Here is a 20,657-nt window from a genome sequence, read left to right on the forward strand (position 1 = left end):
GCATTTCTCCTGTCAAAATAACTAAACAAAACCCAATTTGCGCTCTTCATATTGCTCTTTCGTAATAAAAAAAATTAAGACCGTTCGTGGTGGTGAAACGTTCTGTTCGGGGTGGTGAAACTTTTCAGTCGGGGTGGGTCGAATTGCAACAACAAAACAACGTGCTTGGTTTGGTAGTAGTAAATTATTTTGAGAGTGTATTGGTTGGTTTTTTTTGTTTACATTTAAGTTGCCGTTCTTGTACAAGTATTCTTTGAATCTAATTAAAAACACATATGATTAAAATGGTTTTTAATTTCGGAAAAAGAATTTTTAATATAGTATAAAACTTAATATTTAAGATGAAAGAAAGGTTTAATTTTGGTTTAACTTCAGTGTATACAAAGTTATTACTGGTTTGAAACAATTTTTTTAAATTACAATGAATTAGAAAATAAAAACAATATATTTACTTATCTGTCAAAATGATGTATTCTAAATACAAAAAAATAAAAATAAAAAGTTTGGCAACATTGTATTTCTGACATTTGGCTATCCGCTAAACATATTTTTTATCCCATTCGGGCAGCATGATTTTCCGATAGCGGTTCAAGGCGCTTGTTACTTGCAAAAAAAAACAAATAAATTACATAAAGCTAAAAATTTATTTTTTATTTAAAAACTCGAAATTTATAGTTTTTTCAAAATTGTTTAAAATGGTAAGCTCTTTGTTTTTATGTCGGCATCTAAAGTAGAAAAGATGATGAAATGTTGTACAATAAAATTAATTTGTAGGTTAACCACAATAAATTATGAATAAAAATGTTTTGTTTTTGGAAATTATAGTTCAGATTTGTGGTAGCTTCACGTGGAGCATGTTTAAGACTTAGGCACCAATACAATTTGCAAAATTCGCAATGCGAGGTAAACTAAAATAAGTTTCTAATATATGGCGAACAAATGTTTGATTTGCATATTTACTTTTACTAGCGCAACTATTCAGAACCAGGTCGAAGGCCTGGATTCCTTTCAAAGTTCCTTGAAAACATCAAGAGTGAAATGAATAAAAGCAATGAAATGAAAGAAAATATCAAGAAATTTCGGGAAGAAGCGCAAAAATTGGAACAATCAGAAGCGTTGCAATCAGCGAGACAAAAATTTAACATCGTTGAAGCTGAGGCACACAAGTCTTCCAGTATACTCAAGGAACAATTAGGAACGATAAAGGAAAAAGTTACAGATGTTATCGATGAAGCGAGTAAAACAGATATTGCGAAAAAGGCGTCAAAAATTACGGAAGAAATATCAAAAACCGCGAAAGGTGTAACAGACACCATTTCAGAAAAAGGAGAAAAACTTGGTCAAATGCCAGCTTTCCAAGCGATTTCGGACACGACGAAACTAATAAAAAACGAAATAGATTCTCAAAGTATGAATTCTCGGGTATATCGACCACCTATAAAATTGCGTAAGCGTGTAGAAATTGAATTAAATGCTGACGACCGAATCGTGGAGCCCAATGCAGATGCAACAGGTAGCACATCTTGTGTATAATTTTTGTAAACATTATTATGTTTTTTATGTTCATTTAGGTGTGGAGTTACATAAAGATTCAAAATTTTATCAATCTTGGGAAAATTTTAAAAACAATAATACATATGTTAACAAAGTACTGGACTGGAAACTGAAATATGATGAATCAGAAAATCCCGTAATACGTGCTTCACGTTTATTAACTGATAAAGTGTCTGATGTCATGGGTGGTCTTTTCTCAAAAACCGAACTTTCAGAAACTTTGACTGAACTGTGCAAAATTGATCCAGGCTTTGATCAAAAACAATTCCTGCGTGATTGTGAAACAGATATAATACCTAACATATTGGAGGCGATGACACGGGGAGATCTAGAAATACTAAAGGACTGGTGCTTTGAGAGCACTTATAATATTTTATCAACACCAATAACTCAAGCGCTTAAAACCGGACTAGTTTTAGATTCTAAAACTCTGGATATTGAAAATGTTGACCTTGCTCTTGGCAAAGTAATGGAACAAGGGCCCGTGTTAATAATAACTTTTCAAGCACAACAAATATTATGTGTGCGAGACAAATTGCGTAAAGTGATTGAAGGCGATCCAGAAAAAGTGATGAGAGTAAATTATGTGTGGGTCTTGTGTAGAGATAGAAATGAACTCAATCCGAAAGCAGCATGGAGACTTATGGAACTTTCGGCAAACAGTCAAGAACAATTTGTTTAGACAAATTTAGTCAGGAATAGAACTTAACATCGTTAATTAATACATATTGTGTATTTGAAATTTTAAGTACCAATTTTCCTAGTTTCGGTATTGATCACTGTTTCAAGTGCGTGAATGGGTAATGTGACGAATGCTAGATAAGATAATTATTCTTTGTTTTATGTAGCTTAGTTAAGAAATATGTATTATAAGTATGTTTGTAAATATTATGTAATTTATCAATAGAAATTATGAAGAGAATACCTAAGTCTAGCAATTGTCTTTCTAAGCGTACACAAATCTTTTTGACTATAAATAAAAACTGTTATGAAAGTAATATAAGAATTTGATGAGTTTTGTGATGATTTTTTAAATGTTGCTTGCATACATTTTCTGTTGAATTGCTTGTTAACAAGAATATGTGAAATTTTTATATCACATTTTAAAATAAATCGAATTTTTTATGCTAAATGCATGTATAATTTATTTTTCGTATGATTCAATAGTTTGAATTGGATATGTGTGGGTTTAATGGGCATGAGCTGCATTAGTTCTCAATATTTTGATAAGAAATGCAAAAATTGTATGCTGAAATATACAATTAAAAAAGTGAACCGGAGTCATACTATCTATATGACACATATGTCATTGGCATAATGGCATAATCTAAAAAATTATTACCAAAATTACATACACCGTGTAGGCAAACCTTTAGTTAAACTTAATAAAAAAATATAATTTGTAATAAATTCTTCTTTTGGTTTACGAAAATATAATAATAATTTAAAATAAATATTTGTAAAGGTGTGCAACCTTTACTTCATTAAAAGCGAAATAATAAATTAAATTATGATTTTGTTTAAATTTTCTTAATAACGTCTTGCAAAAATGTACCCTTTTCCTATCATAATTTCCCGTCAAATTTTAATTCCCATGAAAATTTCATTTTTCCCACGCTAATAGGAATTTTCCCACACAGCACTAAACTTCCCATACAGTTTTTATTGTTGTAAAAATTTGTACGTGTGCATATAAATCACACACACTCGCGTTACTTATAAAAAGTGCAAAAGAGAATGGGAAATATTTTGACAATGAAACGTTGTCTCACCATAGATATAAAAAAAATTATGTACAGTGTTGCCTATTACCCATTTATTAATAGTATCAAAAAACGGTTTAAAATTTCATTATTATTTAATAAATTACTTATATAAAAGAATAAAATTCTGACCACTAAAGATGCTATTAATTAATCTAATAATATATATTCAAAATGTATATAAAAGAATATATATATTTTGGTGAATTATGTATTGTAAAAAATTAGTAGTACATACACAAATTTAAATATTGAACTTGGCAGCACTGGCTATGCCTGTTTGTTCGTTGTGTGTGCTTGCTAGCATATTTATTAACAATTTTGTTTTAATTCATTTCTAGTATAATTTTTGCAATTTTCTTGCGTTCGAACATTTAAAAATATTATTTTATGTGCACTTTTTATAATATGCGTAAATTCAACTAAAATTTATTGAGTGTAAAAGCTGAAAATTGAAAATTATTTTGGTAATTGGTGTGTTTTTTACATACATTTTCCATACGTTTTAAGGTTGGTCGTGTGTACTTTCGTGGGGACTTAGTCCACTTTTGGTTAATATTAATATTATATTAGTGATAAATTAATTGTTAAAATGTTGAAAGAAATATATAAAAGTTATCTGAAAATATCTGAAAAGGTGCCAATAAAAATATTTAGTTGACGTTTGCTATTCCGTTCGCCGACATAGGTGTTGGATATATTTTATATAAGTTCCCTTGACAGCACTGCCCCTACATTTAAATGTGTGTTTCGTTTCCGTTAAATTCACACTTCTCTCCTATGTGCATTTATAAAATATTTTATATTAAATATTTGATAAGCAAAAGCAGAAGCAGAAGCAATGAGTGCATTTGTCATCATAATTATATTACTTGTGGGAAGAGAATTGCAGTCAAGCACTTAGGAACGTCGAGTAGTAGATCCTAAACTGCTGATAACTTAAAAACGTTCTAGCTTTTTATATATACACAATTGGAATAGCGTTAAAAACCACTGCAACAATATGTATACGAAAGGTCAGCGGCATTAAATATTTCGACATTTTACTAAGTTGATGTAGGTTAAGATTAGAAGAGGATTTCGATTTAAATGATAATAGAGAAATGTATTACTGAAAATAAACATTTTATTGCTAAAATTTTTAAGTTTAATCAGTAGGAAAACAAAAGAATATTTTAAAACAAAATGGCAGTTGAGAAAACTTAATTTGTTGCTGCTTTTCCTGGTAAAATTATTTGCTTCTTTCAAATGTGGATTGTGCTCTTGGGTGTGAATTTAATTGAAACAATGAAACGAAACACAATAAAAGTAAAAAAGTTTCAGTGTTTGTGAGTAAATTACCAAAGAGTATCAAAAAACATAAAAGAGCCACTCGTGTATTAATTTTATTTTATTTACAACATCGGTCCCGGCTGACTTCCAGTATTCACTATTATGGACTTGTAATATACACATATATACTCCTATTATATATATTCATTTGAATTCCTATTAAAAATATATTTATAATAGGAGTTCAAATGAGGAGACGTCAAGTTTCTATAACTATATAAAATAATACACTATAATAAATTATATTTAATAGCCTCTATTAACTATTGCTTAATAAGTAAATGAGTTAAAGTAATATGATACTGAATTGATACATTCTTTATATTTATTAATCTACAGAAATTTATTTATCTTACACAATATAGATTCACTTATTGATTTCTTAATTTCTATAATATTTTTGAAATTTTTTAAATTAGAATATGTCATGAGGCTGAAAATATATCAAGTTTATAGTATAAGACGTATTTCCACCAGCAAGTCATGATTTATGGCATCAAATCTTCAATGGAAGGAGAGGGATGGTAATGAAATGAAAATAGATCATTATATCAATGGACAGCAATCGGAAATTACAGAAGAAACAGAGATTTTAAATTCCTCTTCAATAAAGATAAGGACAGACATCTTCAGTCTTCAGCAAACGGAATTATCAAATGACAGTAAAAATGTGGGCAAAAACAATGCTGGCAGTGCTATTGAGTCAACGATTAAAATGAACGATGATCAAAATAGCAATAGCAGCAGTAGCACTAACAACAATAATAAAAGCGAAAATACTTTAGAAACCTCTAAATTGCTAGTTAAAAATGGTTCTGCAAATGGCACGGCTGCCGCTGCTCTAATAACAACTTCAGGAACCTTTCACTTGCCAGCACCAATACAACAGACTTCATCGGGTTACGCTGATAGCACAGCAACGCGAGGTTCAATTTATCATCCACCAATAGCGCAGATAAATTCAGTGCCTGCCTCCGTCAGGGGAAGTGGTAACAATAATGGATTATCGCCGTCACCGACGCCAGCCAATACTAAGAAATCAAAAGCGATGGCTGCTGCGACTAGTGCAGCAACAGGAGTTCGTCTCGGAGCATCTGTATCAAATCAACTTAATACAAATGCAATGAGTAGTAATAATTTGAAATCCGAATTGGGTGTATTAGATTATAGTTCCGCCTCATCAACAACTATAATACCTAGTGGAGCCATTCACAATGCTAGTAAACAGTCTAGTGGCAATACCGACGTAAGTAGGAGTTCAAATTTGGCAAATGTTGAAAATCAACCAGTTAATAGTGCATATGGCGGTAGATTACAGTTCTTCAAAGGTATGTTACATGAATAGTATGTTTTAGTAATTTTTTATATGGTTTTTGTTTGGTGTAGATGGAAAATTTATTCTTGAATTAGCCAGAGCAAAGGACGGAGAAAGAGGTGGTTGGATTTCCGTTCCACGTAAGCTATTTCGTTCACCATCTGCAACATCATACACTGTTACACCAACTTCTGCCTTGTCATCTGTATACCAAAACAAAGAGTGTTCTACATCTTTGAGCTGTAAATAAATTAAAATTAAAATAAAATCAAATGATTAATAAGTATAACATTTTAGTTTCTGATGATAATAGTTCAGTTCAATCATCTCCTTGGCAGCGTGATCATTGCTGGAAGCAATCTACTCCACGTCGTGATATATCCAAGGAAATGTCTCTTCACTATGTACGACCAAAAGGCGTAACACTTACAACAAAAGCATTGCTCATAGCAAATAGAAAGAAAAGAAAACCTCATGAGGTTACTGAAATGGAGAGAAATATTTTTATAGCATTATTTGAGGAAAACCTGAACAGTTTCAAAATTGGAATGGATTGTGAAACAGATTTGAAGTTTAGTGTAGAATCTAAGAAAAAGTTAAAAAATGATATATTAGAAGAGAAGAGAAAAAATTTGAGAAATGGCAGTAAGATTAGTTGCGAAGAGGATGGATCATCTTGTTCGTCAAGTGTTACATTAACAGGTGAAGATTGTACAAATGGATTGACGAATACAGAATTGCCTGAATTAAGTGGAACTGAAATAGCGAAAAATCAATGCATGTCGGATGAATTGCCGGATCTAAAAATTGAAAGAGATATAAAGATTGAGAAGCAGGAAGAAATGCATACCAGTGAGGACGAAGCAAATATACCTACTACAGTCGAAGGTTTGAATAAAAGTACTAAGTTGGAAGTAAATGGTGAAAGTAAGAATACTAGTTCTTATGAAACACAAGACTCAAAAGTCAAGATCGAAAGCATAGAAAGCATAGAAGGAGAAGAAAAAAGACTTAAGAAATCCAAAATAAAAATTAGAGCAAAGCTCACTACTATAATTCAGAAATTAATTGACAAAGTTCCAATACGTCTAGCTAGTTTGGCAAAAAATCATGTTTCTACATGTGGAGCTAGTAGTAGTTATTCATCTAGTTCCAGTAACGTTTTGGCGCAAAAGGTACTATTAATTGAATTATAATATTAAAAAAAAAATTTTTAAATAATATCCCATTATTGATATAGGTTTCGCCTCCGTCTTCATCAGCTGCATCAAGATTAGTTGAATATCATCAACAACATGTATCGCCCCGTAAAAGAATATTGCGTGAATTCGAAAAAGTGTCTTTAGAGGATAATTCTACTGTAGCTGGTGGGAAACGAAGTCGTGCTAAAGGAACTTCTACATCTACCACTGGTATAATGACATCACAGTTTCGTTGTGACAAATCACCTACAAATCGAATACAAGCAAATCTACGGGACTGTAATACTTTAGCAAATAGCACAATATCATCAAGTTCAACTGTAGTGTCAAATGGTAACCACTTAACTTCGACATCGTCTAATAAGCATTTAAAACCTATTACGACAACAAGTTCTGCTCAACCTCGGCTATATAGTTCTTATAGCATTCATTCCCTCCTTAGTGGTAATAGTACCAGCAACTCTTCAAACTCGTCAAATAATCAAAAAAAACATAGTGAGCAAGCAGTTATTAGTAACATAAATTATCAGCATCATCAGCAAATACAAAATAAAACGGATCCTTCACACTTACGTACGATGCTGGCATCTCCTAAGTCACCTGAAAGTAATATAAATAGTTGTGGTGGTAAATCACCATCGAGTTCTACACACAGAAAACGTTCGCCACCTTATGTATCAGCAATGCAAGATTCACATTCACGTAGTCCTATCTCTAATTTAAATAATGATTATGGGCAAAAATCACCGCATTCGTCAACACCAGAATCGGGATCTGGTCCCAATATAAGCCACAAGCCGCGCTATTTAGTAGAGCATAGCATAGGATCCACTCTACATTCAACTAGTGTTCATATTTCCCAACAACAAGGCTTATATTCAAATTATATGATGTCACCAAAATACGTTACAGCTCCGCAAAGTTCATTGTCCCCAAATTCAAATTCAAATTCAAATTCAACTTCAATTAATGTTGTACGTTCACCTCGACATTCATCTGCTTTTAATAGCAATTCTCAATCTAATAGTAAAACAATGTCTACAACGTTTTCAGCACACATTCCAAACTCGTCCAGTTCATCGGGCCTAGTTAAGCGAGAGCTGTCACCACCACGTTCATTAACTGCATCGCCTCGCGATTCCACCCCACGCACTGTACCAAAAAAGACTGCATCAATACGTCGACAGTTTGCTTCGCCTAATGCTAGTACAACGAGTAGTTGCCCATCGCCGAGCGACCGCAATTGTGAAGAAGTTGTTGTACAAGACCGTAAAACACCTATTACAAGCAATCAAAATTTGCTACAAGGCAGTTCGCCTGGGAGCACAATTGGTTCAATTAATTCGCCATTTAATTATTATATGTATCCCTCACCCGCTAGTAGTGTGCCCAGTTCCCATTCGCAGTCTAGTGGTCCACCACCGCCAATAAATAATACAGCTGCTGCAGTAGCAGCAGCTGCAGCTTACATTCCATCGGTAGTATCGTCGCCCTATTATCATCCATATATTTTAACACTAGCAGCGTTACGGCATAATCCGTTATGGATGCACCATTATCCAGGCACTAGTCCTGGTGCTGGTGCACCTGTGCTACCACCGCCAACTGCAGCAAGTATATCACCTCCTTTCCATAGTTTTCCATATAATGGCGCTGCCAGTATAGCAGCTGCTTTCAATGGTATGGCAACCCCTATGTCTCCAGCAGTAGGGACACATTATCAACAAAATGCAGCTATTGCAGCAGTTAACCATCATAATATGCTTATGACACCTGCAACAGGTATACACAGTGGATTAAATATGAGCGCTCTAACAGCACATACAACCAAATTGACTGATAATACTACTGAAATGAATACAGTAATAAAGAGCACTCCTTCAGCACAAAATATGGAAGCAACACCAACTGCACTTTACCCAAATAGCATTAAAGATGAACTTAGTTCAGGTATGATTCCGTTGCTTTTATTATTTATTAATAAATATATTACATATATAATTTTTTTTTGCTTTCCAGATGTACCCTTAAATTTATCAAAACATTAAAATCGGTTTCCATAACATAGAATTGTAAGTGTTTTTACTATCATTATAGAAGAACATACCTATAAATATTATTATTATTACTATTATTATTGTATGTATATACATATATATACATTTATATATAAATATATATAGATATAATAATAATATTATTATATTGCTAAGTTAGTTTTAAATTACAGGATAGGACAGGTCATCATTAAATTCTAGAACTATTTTTTACTTTAGTATAAGAAGAGTTTAATATTTAGTGATTTTGGTATATAATTTTAGTTTATATATCCAAAAATGTTTTCTTTCTTACATCCATTTTAAAGCATACAAATGTACACACTAAGACTTAGATTTCGTTATATATGGTATATTCAAGTTTATCAACTTTTCGTAATAATTTATTTAAGAAATTAAATGTACTTTTATTTGTTCCAGTCACATCCATTGTAATAGATAAGTTTTGGAAATCGACATCCTTTACCTAAAATTAAGAAGACTGCTTGTAGCTGCATACAAATTGATCGCATGTGGCGATAAATGTGTGTGCTGCCGATTTTATTTTAGATTTCTTTAACTTTAAATGTAATGTCGATTTCCAGTTGAAAGTAATTATTTGTATGTTTAATATCAAATATCAAATATCAAAGAAAATGATATGAGTAAATGAAAGTATGAACTTTAGCAAAATGTTATTTAAAAAATCGTTGACTTTATATGAACAATATTAAATTCATATTCCTCTATAATCTTTTCATTATTTGTTTATATTACAAACAATAAATAATTATGTCTTGCTGTAGTTTTTAATAAGTAAAAGTGTAAGAAGTTCTTTTTATGCGAAACATCAGAATTTAAATAAAGATTCTGATTTAATTGTGCTTTGCATATTAATTATTTCTTACATTGAATGTAATGAATCTCAATTTTTATTTTTATTAAGCATTTAAAATAGACTGAAGCGAATAGATCTATTGGGTTATTTTGTACATTCTTAGCAGGATAGAAAAAGTGAAAGTAAAAGTGAAATTTATCTAAAAATTTACTTGAAAAGTTTAAAACAAAGAAAGAAAATTGTGCCTTTAGAATCATTTAAAATAAATAAAACTAAACTGATAAACAAAAATGAATAATCGAAATGAATAATCAATCGCTTTAATCCAAAAAAATAAGTTATGGAATAAATGAAACTACATATTACTATATACATATATATTTATGAACATGAATGAACGGCGCTGGCGCAAAATTTTTTTTGACAAAATGTATTTGAATTATGAAAGTACAAACTTGAAAACAGTAGAAGAATCTACATGTATCTTAGAATTCATTTGTAATGATATGAAGAACAAATTTCTTTGTAGACATACGTTGGCAAAAATGATACATATACTCATATGACTAATAACAGGGAAGTAATTAAACATCGCTGTATGAATAATTATGAGGATAAGAAGTGTATATTAAACCGATTGTGTTGTTTTATTTTTTTACTGATCCACTAAACGTTGACAAAATATACAATTGTTGTTATGTTTTTGTATTTCAGTAGATTTTTAAAATATTTATTCAAAAGAACTTAATAAAAGTTATATATATATTTATATATATTTATATATATTTATATATATTTATATATATTTATATATATTTATATATATTTATATATATTTTATATATTTATATATATTATATACATTTATATATAATTTATATATATTTATATATTTATATATATTATATATTTATATATATTTATATATTTATATATATTTATATATATTATATATATTTATATATATTTATATATATTTATATATATTTATATATATTTATATATATTTATATATATTTATATATATTTATATATATTTATATATATATACATGTTTATTATTTAATAATTAATTACAATCCGGATAATTGGTCAGTTATTTAGTAATAATAACTACAAGTTAAATTATTGTTTTTATTAGTTGAATAAATTTCCGATAATGAGACTGTCATTGACTGTCATCTACGAAAAACATGTTACCGAAGATGACTATTGTCGATAGTCGAAATATCACAAATTTATTAATTTAAAAAAAGAAACTAGTTTTTTATTTTAGCTCATTTTATTTTATAATAAATTGTGCTAATAAGAAATTATTTACCAATAGATTCGTTTCTTCTTAATGTAAATATAATATTTTGAAGATATAATATTTTTTGCAATAGGAACAAAAAAAAAATATAAAATTTCTAAGTCAAGTATACTTTTATAAATTTTATTACTATGGTTTCTAAAACTATGAAATTGATTTAAAAATATTATTAAATTACCAAGAAGATCATTTGAAAATGGTCTACAATGCAGACCGAAATATCTGTAATATGAATATTTTTTATAAAAATTAAAATATAATTAAAAATATTTAATACAAATTAATTTAATGTAATTAATAATATTACATTACTAATATTATAATATATATAATAAATATTTCCTTTCCTATTAGTACTTTTTATTTAACAAGAGAGAAATTAGTTCTTCACGCATCTAGAATACTGTAAGATCAAGTTTTATGAGTTTAACAATTGAAACCAATTATTTGTACTTTCTTCAAAACAACATTTATTTAATATATAAACTAATAATCAATTAAAAAATGAAGGAAATTCTTATGATTAATTAATATAACCTAATGTTAAATTTGATGACATGTCACCTTAAGAAGTGTACAAAGTTTTAAAAAGTCTTAAAGTATTTTATCAATATACAAACATGCAAATGTAATATACAACAAGAAATTTATAAACATTATAAACTATGCATTATATATTTTAATTAAAACAAATAACTTAAATCTAACATTTCCAAAAGATCATAAATCCTACAAAAAATGCCATTAATGCAGACTATATAGACTATATAGACTATATAGACTATATAGACTATACAGACTATACAGACTTATATGAAATATTCTTAATAGTACTTCTTTTCAGTTATGGTTAAAAAACTGAAAAATCGACACTAAAAAGAGAACTGTTACAAAACATTGCATTAACTATGTATATCAATGTTATTTTTTATATAATAATTTGCTACGAGGAATTTAATTAACACTTAAATAGAATTAAAACCAACTCTTAGAAACTCATAGAAAGTCGCACAACATAATTGAATAACGACAATTAAAAACTAAATTATATTTAAATTTGTATGCTTTATATTCCAAAAGTCAGCATTCATCTTAAACAACAAACTTGTAATATATTTTAAATATAACAAAAACTATTTACTAAACAAATATTTAAATATATATTTTCTACATAATATTTGTATAAAGAAAAAATTTCCACTTTTGTTACAAAGTTAAAAATATTTAAAATAAAAGAAACAAATTAATATAAGTAAACTACTTTTACAAATAAATGTAAAATTTTATATTTTTTATTCATGTACTGTAATTTAAGATTAAAAACGAAATTTTATAATAATACTTTACAAATATTGTACTTTTATTTATGATAAACTATTTAAATAAGACGCAGAGAGAGCATAGTTTTAAAAATATACTTTATAAATAAAAATATATATATTATTGATGTCAAATGCAAAATATTTAAAAAATATACATACTATCTAAAATAAATATATAGAAGATTTGAATTATTGCTAATGTTGGCATACCCGTTCTTACCGGGTCTTACTCTTTGTCACCGGAGTAGTACTGATTATTGCGAATAGACACATAGAATTGCTTTACGATTTGAATCAGTAGTTGACAATGATACTTGTCAAGTTCGACGACCAAATGCCGTTCAGCACACCCAAAGGAACTACACAAGCAGATCCTTACGGCCTTTAACAACGTGAGCAATAGTGGCTCTGGAACGTATGCGCGTCCATTCGTAGAAAATGTTACACGTCTTCAGTTACTTGTTTTAAACCAGATATTTGTCTTCTATTGTTCGTTCAAATTCCGTTGCGTTTGCTTTTTCATATGTTTTGATTGCAGCAGGGATTTTAAATTTTTTTTGTTTCTACTATTTGTTAGAAGTTTTCTTTTTGCAATCGTACAACTTTTTTTCGCACTCTTAGAGTAATATCTTAGACCAAACAAATTTAAAAATCAATGAAAAATTTGTGGTTCAAATATTTCACAGACGATTGGTCTTGAAACTATGAGTGCTTTATATATAAGTTATTAAATTTTTAGACATTTTTGAATGGTCTTACTATCGCCCACTACCTGCTTTAATTTTTTTGTCTATTTTTTGAATTCGACATATATATAAAGAATGAACTAGAGATGGAAGATACTTTAGAAGAAATGAGAATAAAATAGAAGAAACGGTGAGTTCAATCTTCAGCTGATGAATAACTTTCGCTATTTCAAGAGAGAATTAGTAGAGTTCAGTAGAGCTTAGACACATGTGACCTTATAACAATACAGCTATGTCTTAGATATATACAGTTTTACATGTGTATATTCATTCATTATTTTTCAACTCCAATTGACATATTTCAGTTGTAATCGAGTTTTGAAGATTTTTTTTTTTATGAGAAATGCTCAATAGAGAATAATTGATAGTCATTAATTTGTGTAGATTTGACGTTTTGGCTCATTGAATTTTATTACTTTACATATTAAAAAATAAATAGTCATTAATTTGTGTAGATTTGACGTTTTGGCTCATTGAATTTTATTACTTTACATATTAAAAAATAAATTAATATGAATAATATGAATTATGTAATTCGACCCAAATTGGTGAAATAATTTTGATAAAAACTGTAATAGTTTCTTGTTCTGAAAAACTCAAACATGTTTCAACGACTCTAATGCCGTTGCTCTAAAGCCTCGTCTCCGAAATTCGAAAGAAACATATAAAAAATCCGTCCATCCTTTTACAAGATCTTTTTAAGGTCTTATGGATCCTTATATTTGACATTCGTTAAATTGGATATTTGTGAAATTTGTAATATTGGACATCTGCTGTATTTGCTATTTGGACACAATTATATAAGTCATGCAGCTAACGCAGCGATCCAAGAGTTGATTTCTCATTTCAATCAAAACAACATTACGATATCGATTTGTTTTTATTTAAATAAAAATGAACTTTGCAAATTTTTAATATTTTATTTTATTCAGTGAAAAACTCTAATTCTATTGTATAAACATGTTAAACTTCAAATAGAGCAAAATAATTGCATTTTCTTACATTTAAATAAAATTCAAATCTTAATTCCTCTTAAGTAAACTAGAAAAAAATGTAGTATAATTAAAAAAAAACTCAATTAAAAATATTGAATATAAATATTTGCATTAATGTTAAATGAAATATGTGTAACTTAATATAATTATCATAGGCAATTTTTAAATCACTCGTTTTTACATTTAAATAGGATTCGTTTTCGGAGTAAATAGCTAAAAATTATTACAAAAACATAAATTCATGTTTAGCTGTAGTTTCAATAAAACTCTCATAAAAAAATAAACAAGCAGTAACAATAGTAAGAATATGTTCATTTAATAGCTAAAGGCAGTTTTAAAAGATGTTATAAAATTTGAAATGGTGTGAAAAGTGTGTATTATTAACAATGTGTTGAACACTTTTATTTTATTACTATTTATCATCATTAAATTAAAATTAAATTAAAAGCAAGGGTTAATTAAAAGTTATAAACATATAATAAACTCTTCGTTTTCATTGTTCATTTTATTGTTTATTATTTTTTGAGAAGTTATGAGAAGCCCAATTTAGAGACGTCTTCCATGAATTTGCTAACGCTTCACTAAACTTAGATTTAAAATGTTCCCGTGCTTTTTCTTCTGTATACTCGAGTACCTGAATAAAATATTAGATATAAATAAGTTAAAATGGATGTTTTATGATTCTTTAAAGATTGTCTTACCAATGTTTCTTTTAAATAATTCAGATCCTTTTCGGAGGACAACTCTGGCAGTCCAGTTGAAATCATCATAGAAAACAACGACAAAATAAGGCAGCCATGCTTACGTAAAACTAGAAATGCCTGGAAAATGTATATGCCATTTATATATTTACTTATGGTAGGTATTGCATTATAATCTCACATACGTACCTTTTCGCACATATTTTGAAAATATCTAAATTCGTCTGATTCCCGATCAGCACGCCCCTTATTTATAACATATACAAAATCATGCGTAAGTACAAAAGGAACTCGTTCACGTCTTACACCGAACTTTTCTTTAAAATGGCCAAGTATATGACCGAAATCAATATGAAAAAGCTAAAAGAATGGTTTTTTATACAACTTGTAACGTAAAATGATTAATATTAAAATTATAATACCTGTCCATTTCGTTTAACCATAATATTATCTGAATGTCTGTCAGCTACACCTAAAACATAAGTCGCTACACAATATCCCGCGCAACTAAGTGTGAATTCCTTAATAGCTTTATTCATTTCATCGTCTGTCTTATTGTATTCTTTAAGCCAACTGTAAAGGGACCCCTTCTTAAATGCCGACGTTGCTGAAAACATACCCTTCTCTTTCTGTATGTTTGCAATAGTCTCAGCGTTTAACACTACTTCGATCATGCCTAAGCGCCGTTCCATGCTAATACAATTATATATGTTCATACGGAAGTCCATACTGAAATAAAACATAAATTATACCACATATACCACATATATTAATGAGTTAAAAAATAAATAGTTTTCAACTACATATAGGTATATACTGTAATATTTACAATGCATATGCATATATGCAAATGTATATATGAATAAATTGAATAAAATTCTTTACCCTTCGTTCTTCCACAATTGATCCATAACACGCAACATTTGTAACGTTAACATATCCTGTCGTAAGTCATCACCGTTTTTAAATATTATGTAAATATCATTGCAATTGTGATCAGCATTTTCAAATACAATCCATAACGGACGCATTTTAGAATCCATAACTTTGCACTTTTCTGGTTTTACACCTTTACAGCGGAAACTTGGATTGAGTGGATTTTGTGAACTTTGAAATGCGCCACAATTGCGCTGATTAGATAAAAAATCCTGCAGCATATAACGTACTTTTTCTTTGCTTCCTTTTTTAGCTAATTCTGATCCCTGCTTTAATTTTTCTAAAACTTGTAACTGCTTACGCAGTAAGGGTACATGTGGTCTGCACCCCTTTAAATATGCTTCGAGAAGTAAACCAAATCGAGTCTGCATAGATGGTGTTTGCATTTCAGAGCGTAAATGCCAAAAGAAATAATGACCGATTCGCTGATTTCGTAAAGCTCGTTCAAGTACAAACGTAACCAAATCGCAATCAAGATAAGATTCGTGTTTCATAGCCTGTACCAATTGCAAGAGATATAGTAAAAGTTCTTCATCTCTTAACATACGCAAGCACCGTATAGCAAATTTTCGTACTGCTGGATCTGGATAAGCATAATCGAGAAGTTCTAATGATCTTTCCACTGAAACGGTTGGCCATTGTTTTAACAAACTCCACATAATAGCAACATCATCACGTGTATTCCAAGTAACACAATGCAGTAACACTGAAAGTTCCTCTGGAGCTTCATCCTTTATATCTAGTCTAAAATTTAAATTAATAAGAATAAAATATGTAATAAATTCAAAGTTGTATTCAAAGACCTTCTGGACCATATAGCATTGCGATCTTGGTCATGCATTTCATACAGCTTATCGCTCCTTAAATATTGCGATAAAACTTCGTTGACCGTTTTTGTACAATCTTCTGGTAAGTCGCGATTTATATTTCCGCTATTCATCAATTCACCCGCATATCGAAGTACAGCATCTTCTGGAGGAAACTGTATGTTTTCGCAACCGTAACTAAAATAAGGATTTCTATTATTGTATACAGTCTAGCATTAAGTTGTATATAAATTACCTGTGGAATGTCAGTTGCACTACAGCACATTCATCTTTTCGGGGATTTGGCTCTATTGTACCTAAAGGATGAAATTGTTCATCTGATTGTATATCATCTGCATGAGTCCATGTATGAAGTTGTAAGACACCTTTCCGCAAATGATGTTTATAGTCAAATAAAGTAGTATTAACCCATGCCAATGGATTTTTACCACCATTTGGTTTGGCTTCCTTAAATACTGTATCTTTATTAGTATTTGATGATTTTTTTGATCGTGATCCTTTAGTTACTTCATAAATTACCATGCACACTCTTGTCATTCGTGGTAAATTTTTTACATCAATTTCAAATGATATATCCTTATCAAATAAAAATGAACGTAAGTTGCTAATAGGCATTTCCATAGATTGGTGAGCGCAAAGTTTTCGTTCACCGTGATAAAGTCCTATTCGTATACCAACTTTTATAGCACGCCCTAAATCGCAATTAACATTATCAATTCGAATAAGTTTTACACGAAAGCACTCCTGTATATCCCAAGATGAATAGCTTTTTTGTCGTTTGTGCATTGAATTTGTTAATGGACGCAGGCTATCCGGTTTAGGTGGTCTTTTCGGAACAGCATTTAGTTCCTGCTTATAAGTAATATAAGATTGCAATGTGTTTATAGGCTTTAAAACTACATTTGGGACATCAGAACCAGAAAGGCTTTCCTAAATGAAATGAATTACATTGTTTAATATTCTGTTTATAATTATTATTATATACAGTTAGCATACCTGTATATATATGAATTGTATCAAAGGAAAATCACCAAACAGGTATTCTTCTCGTCCACGCATTTTTAATATATAGTCGGATGCACGATCGCTAACTCTTATTTGTGCGCGAGACATTTTTGAAAGGGCTTGTTCAATAAAACTTTTCGGCGTATCATGTTCACTAGCTGATATAGTAAAAGAAGTCTCATCATTTTCTAATTTGACAACTATTAAAAAATTTGAATTCCCCAATCTACTTTTAATTATATTTGGCATTACAGGAGTGTTAGCCAAACGTAAAGGATGCTCATATAATAACTTCTCCGACCAAGAAAACTTCGATCGCTCTAACTCAATTTCGTCACAGACTTGTGTCATTTTCCGACGAAAGTCATCTACTTCTGGACTAGATTGAGCACAATATTCCTCATATGATTTTCCTATCATATTGCTAACTAACTTAGACAACTCATAATCACTAGAAGCAGCTGTGGTTTCACTGCGTTCTCCTAAGCGTAATAAACAAAAATAAGGCTGCACTTCGGAAAGGCGTTTAGTCTCGTCAGTAAATGCATCAACATTGGCATAAGAAGAAATACCACTAACTTCATAATCGCACGCATCTTTAATAAGATGATTTAATGGATAGTTTTTTGATTTTCGAATCATTTCCTGCAAATTATTTATATATAATAAAATAATATTTAAATTATATAATATTCGTAACGTTTAAAAACCGTATTTTACCGTTTTTATTTCTTTTATTGTTGCAGTTACAGAAACATTCATCAGTATGAAAATTCCATTGGGCATAAAGCACGTAAGCTCCACAATATCAGGTGGATCGTTCTTCCAGAAATCACTGGAGAAAACTGAACAGGCCTGAGGTGCCATGTTTAAATTATGTTTAATGTTATGTCGATCTCGAACAATGGATTTAATTACTCTGCTAGATTTACTATACTTTAACTTTTTTTGATGGCACTCTAAAAAGATAAGTAAATATCATTGTATTATTTTGTAATAATAATATGAAAATAAACAAACGATTTTATTTTATATTATTTTCGATATATTATATATTATTTTCTATTAAATAAGTAGATATGTTAAGAATGAAATAAATATTTTTATTTTCATATAATTAAATCAATCCCAATACTAATCTAATCCTTTTTAAATTAAATTCGACAAGGACATCCTAGAAATATGGCGGCCTCACCACATATTAAATGCAGAACTTTTGCTTCAAACAAATCAGAAAAAGAATTGGATAGGGCATACTATCCGACGATTAAATAAATACCATTCATGACAAGCTTCTTTGACATGGAACCCTCAAGGCAACAGACGCCGTGGTGCACCGGCTTTGACTTGAAAGAGAAATCACAAAAGCACGCTACACATGGAACAATATATGCAGAGAAGCACCTAACAAAGCGCGGTTGAATCGTTGAGGCTATATGCTTCACTAGGGAAAACGGATACTAAGAAGAAGAAGATAAGGAAGATAAGTTTAGTAGTTCTTTCAAAAAAACAAAACCAACTTTTTTGCTTAAATTATATGTCTATGTGTGCTTAATATTATTCAAATGATAGTTTCAAGAAAAATACATCATATAGAGTTGATATCTGATTATATATATATATATCCATATATATATTATTAATATATATATTGTCAGGATTTACCAAGATTATTGTATATTTCTCTTGATATACAAGATATTACATAGCTTTGGCGTTGTCATAATTAAAAAGCCCAACCAACAAACCACTTTAACTGATAAGGCGGGATTTTTCATTCATTTATGCTCTACTACACCTTTATATTTTGTTTTGATCTCAGATTTCGTTTTTGGGTGTGTAATATTTCAAACATAGGTGTAAAATCGGCGTTGCCAACTAAAGTGGAGTTTTTACTAGGAAACAGAAAAAGGACTCCATTCCATAGAGCTCTATATGGTTTGATACTGAGCAAAAATTAATAAAAACTTACAATAAAAAATATGGCTTTTATTATACAATATAAATACAATATTCTAAAATAATCAACAAAGTGTCTCATAGTATCAATTTCTAGAATCTGATGAGTAAGCCATGTTTTTAATTACCAAAAAATATTAGGAGACATTCAAATTAAAAACAAATAGGGGAGTAAAAGAAAAATGCGAAAGAGAGCATATGTAAATATGTATGAGAATAGGAAAGCATCTTAATTTTTTTAATGTTTATTATAGCAAAATTTAAACTATTTACAAAATATTAATAACATATTTTAACACTTAAAACCTTTGTTAATCAAATGTATTTTAATGCAGCACTTTTAATAAACTTTGTAGAATCTTTTAAGGCGGTGAGAAAAACTATGTTGTAGATGTCTGCAACATCATTGCCCTTTTCATAGAACTTCACAAATTTCTTGTTTGAAATTCTATAAATTATTTTCACTTCTGTTTCATTGCACACGTTTTCTTTATACTTTATATGCTAATATAATTAATTTTATCTTTAGAAACTTTTATTTTTAAATTAATATAGGACAAAATAATTTTCCACTTCCACACGCATACTAAATTTTCCTTTTTACTGTTTCACTCCTCCGTTTCGTGGGATAAATATCAACAAGACAGTGTTGAAAAGTGATCTTAGTATGGAAGCGCACTAGAATATATCATAAAAATGATATACATAATATAAAATTTGCAAAAATGATTTTAGTTTAGGCAGATGCAAATTCATTTAATTAAATTGTATTAAATTGTATAGTTTGCCAAATTTATTTATTTATTTAAATTTT

At 29.4% G+C, this 20,657-nt stretch overlaps 3 protein-coding genes across 5 annotated transcripts; 2 read left to right on the plus strand and 1 right to left on the minus strand.

Moving 5' to 3' along the window:
- Positions 1-477: 477 nt before the first annotated feature.
- LOC119678212 (mitochondrial import inner membrane translocase subunit TIM44) lies at positions 478-2,476 on the plus strand. The gene is made up of 4 exons (XM_038089921.1): positions 478-698; positions 826-903; positions 970-1,513; positions 1,572-2,476. Exons 1-4 carry the CDS (start codon positions 696-698, stop codon positions 2,234-2,236), a joined length of 1,290 nt encoding a protein of 429 aa, XP_037945849.1. The 5' UTR covers positions 478-695; the 3' UTR covers positions 2,237-2,476.
- Positions 2,477-3,604: 1,128 nt separating this feature from the next.
- LOC119678213 (protein hairless) lies at positions 3,605-18,711 on the plus strand. Of its 2 annotated transcripts, none has more exons than XM_038089923.1 (7): positions 3,605-3,784; positions 5,069-5,977; positions 6,036-6,206; positions 6,262-7,139; positions 7,205-9,116; positions 9,186-9,238; positions 18,631-18,711. In XM_038089923.1, exons 2-6 carry the CDS (start codon positions 5,140-5,142, stop codon positions 9,212-9,214), a joined length of 3,828 nt encoding a protein of 1,275 aa, XP_037945851.1. In that variant the 5' UTR covers positions 3,605-3,784; positions 5,069-5,139; the 3' UTR covers positions 9,215-9,238; positions 18,631-18,711. The 2 variants fall into 2 exon arrangements, with proteins under 2 accessions (XP_037945851.1, XP_037945850.1); XM_038089922.1 differs by lacking the exon at positions 3,605-3,784 and adding an exon at positions 4,117-4,333.
- On the minus strand, positions 14,538-20,576 carry LOC119678214 (phosphatidylinositol 4,5-bisphosphate 3-kinase catalytic subunit beta isoform). Of its 2 annotated transcripts, XM_038089924.1 has the most exons (10): positions 20,150-20,576; positions 18,605-18,843; positions 17,876-18,529; positions 17,115-17,809; positions 16,856-17,056; positions 16,002-16,796; positions 15,539-15,845; positions 15,306-15,476; positions 15,117-15,236; positions 14,921-15,049 (listed from the first exon to the last, which is right to left on the minus strand). In XM_038089924.1, the coding sequence occupies exons 2-10, from the start codon at positions 18,749-18,751 to the stop codon at positions 14,921-14,923; spliced, it is 3,219 nt and encodes a 1,072-aa protein (XP_037945852.1). In that variant the 5' UTR covers positions 18,752-18,843; positions 20,150-20,576. The 2 variants fall into 2 exon arrangements, with proteins under 2 accessions (XP_037945853.1, XP_037945852.1); XM_038089925.1 differs by lacking the exon at positions 20,150-20,576 and having other exon boundaries at positions 14,538-15,049; positions 18,605-18,751.
- Positions 20,577-20,657: the final 81 nt, after the last annotated feature.

This window comes from Teleopsis dalmanni, chromosome 2, assembly GCF_002237135.1.
Source record: "Teleopsis dalmanni isolate 2A chromosome 2, ASM223713v2, whole genome shotgun sequence".
Classification (NCBI taxonomy): domain Eukaryota; kingdom Metazoa; phylum Arthropoda; class Insecta; order Diptera; family Diopsidae; genus Teleopsis; species Teleopsis dalmanni.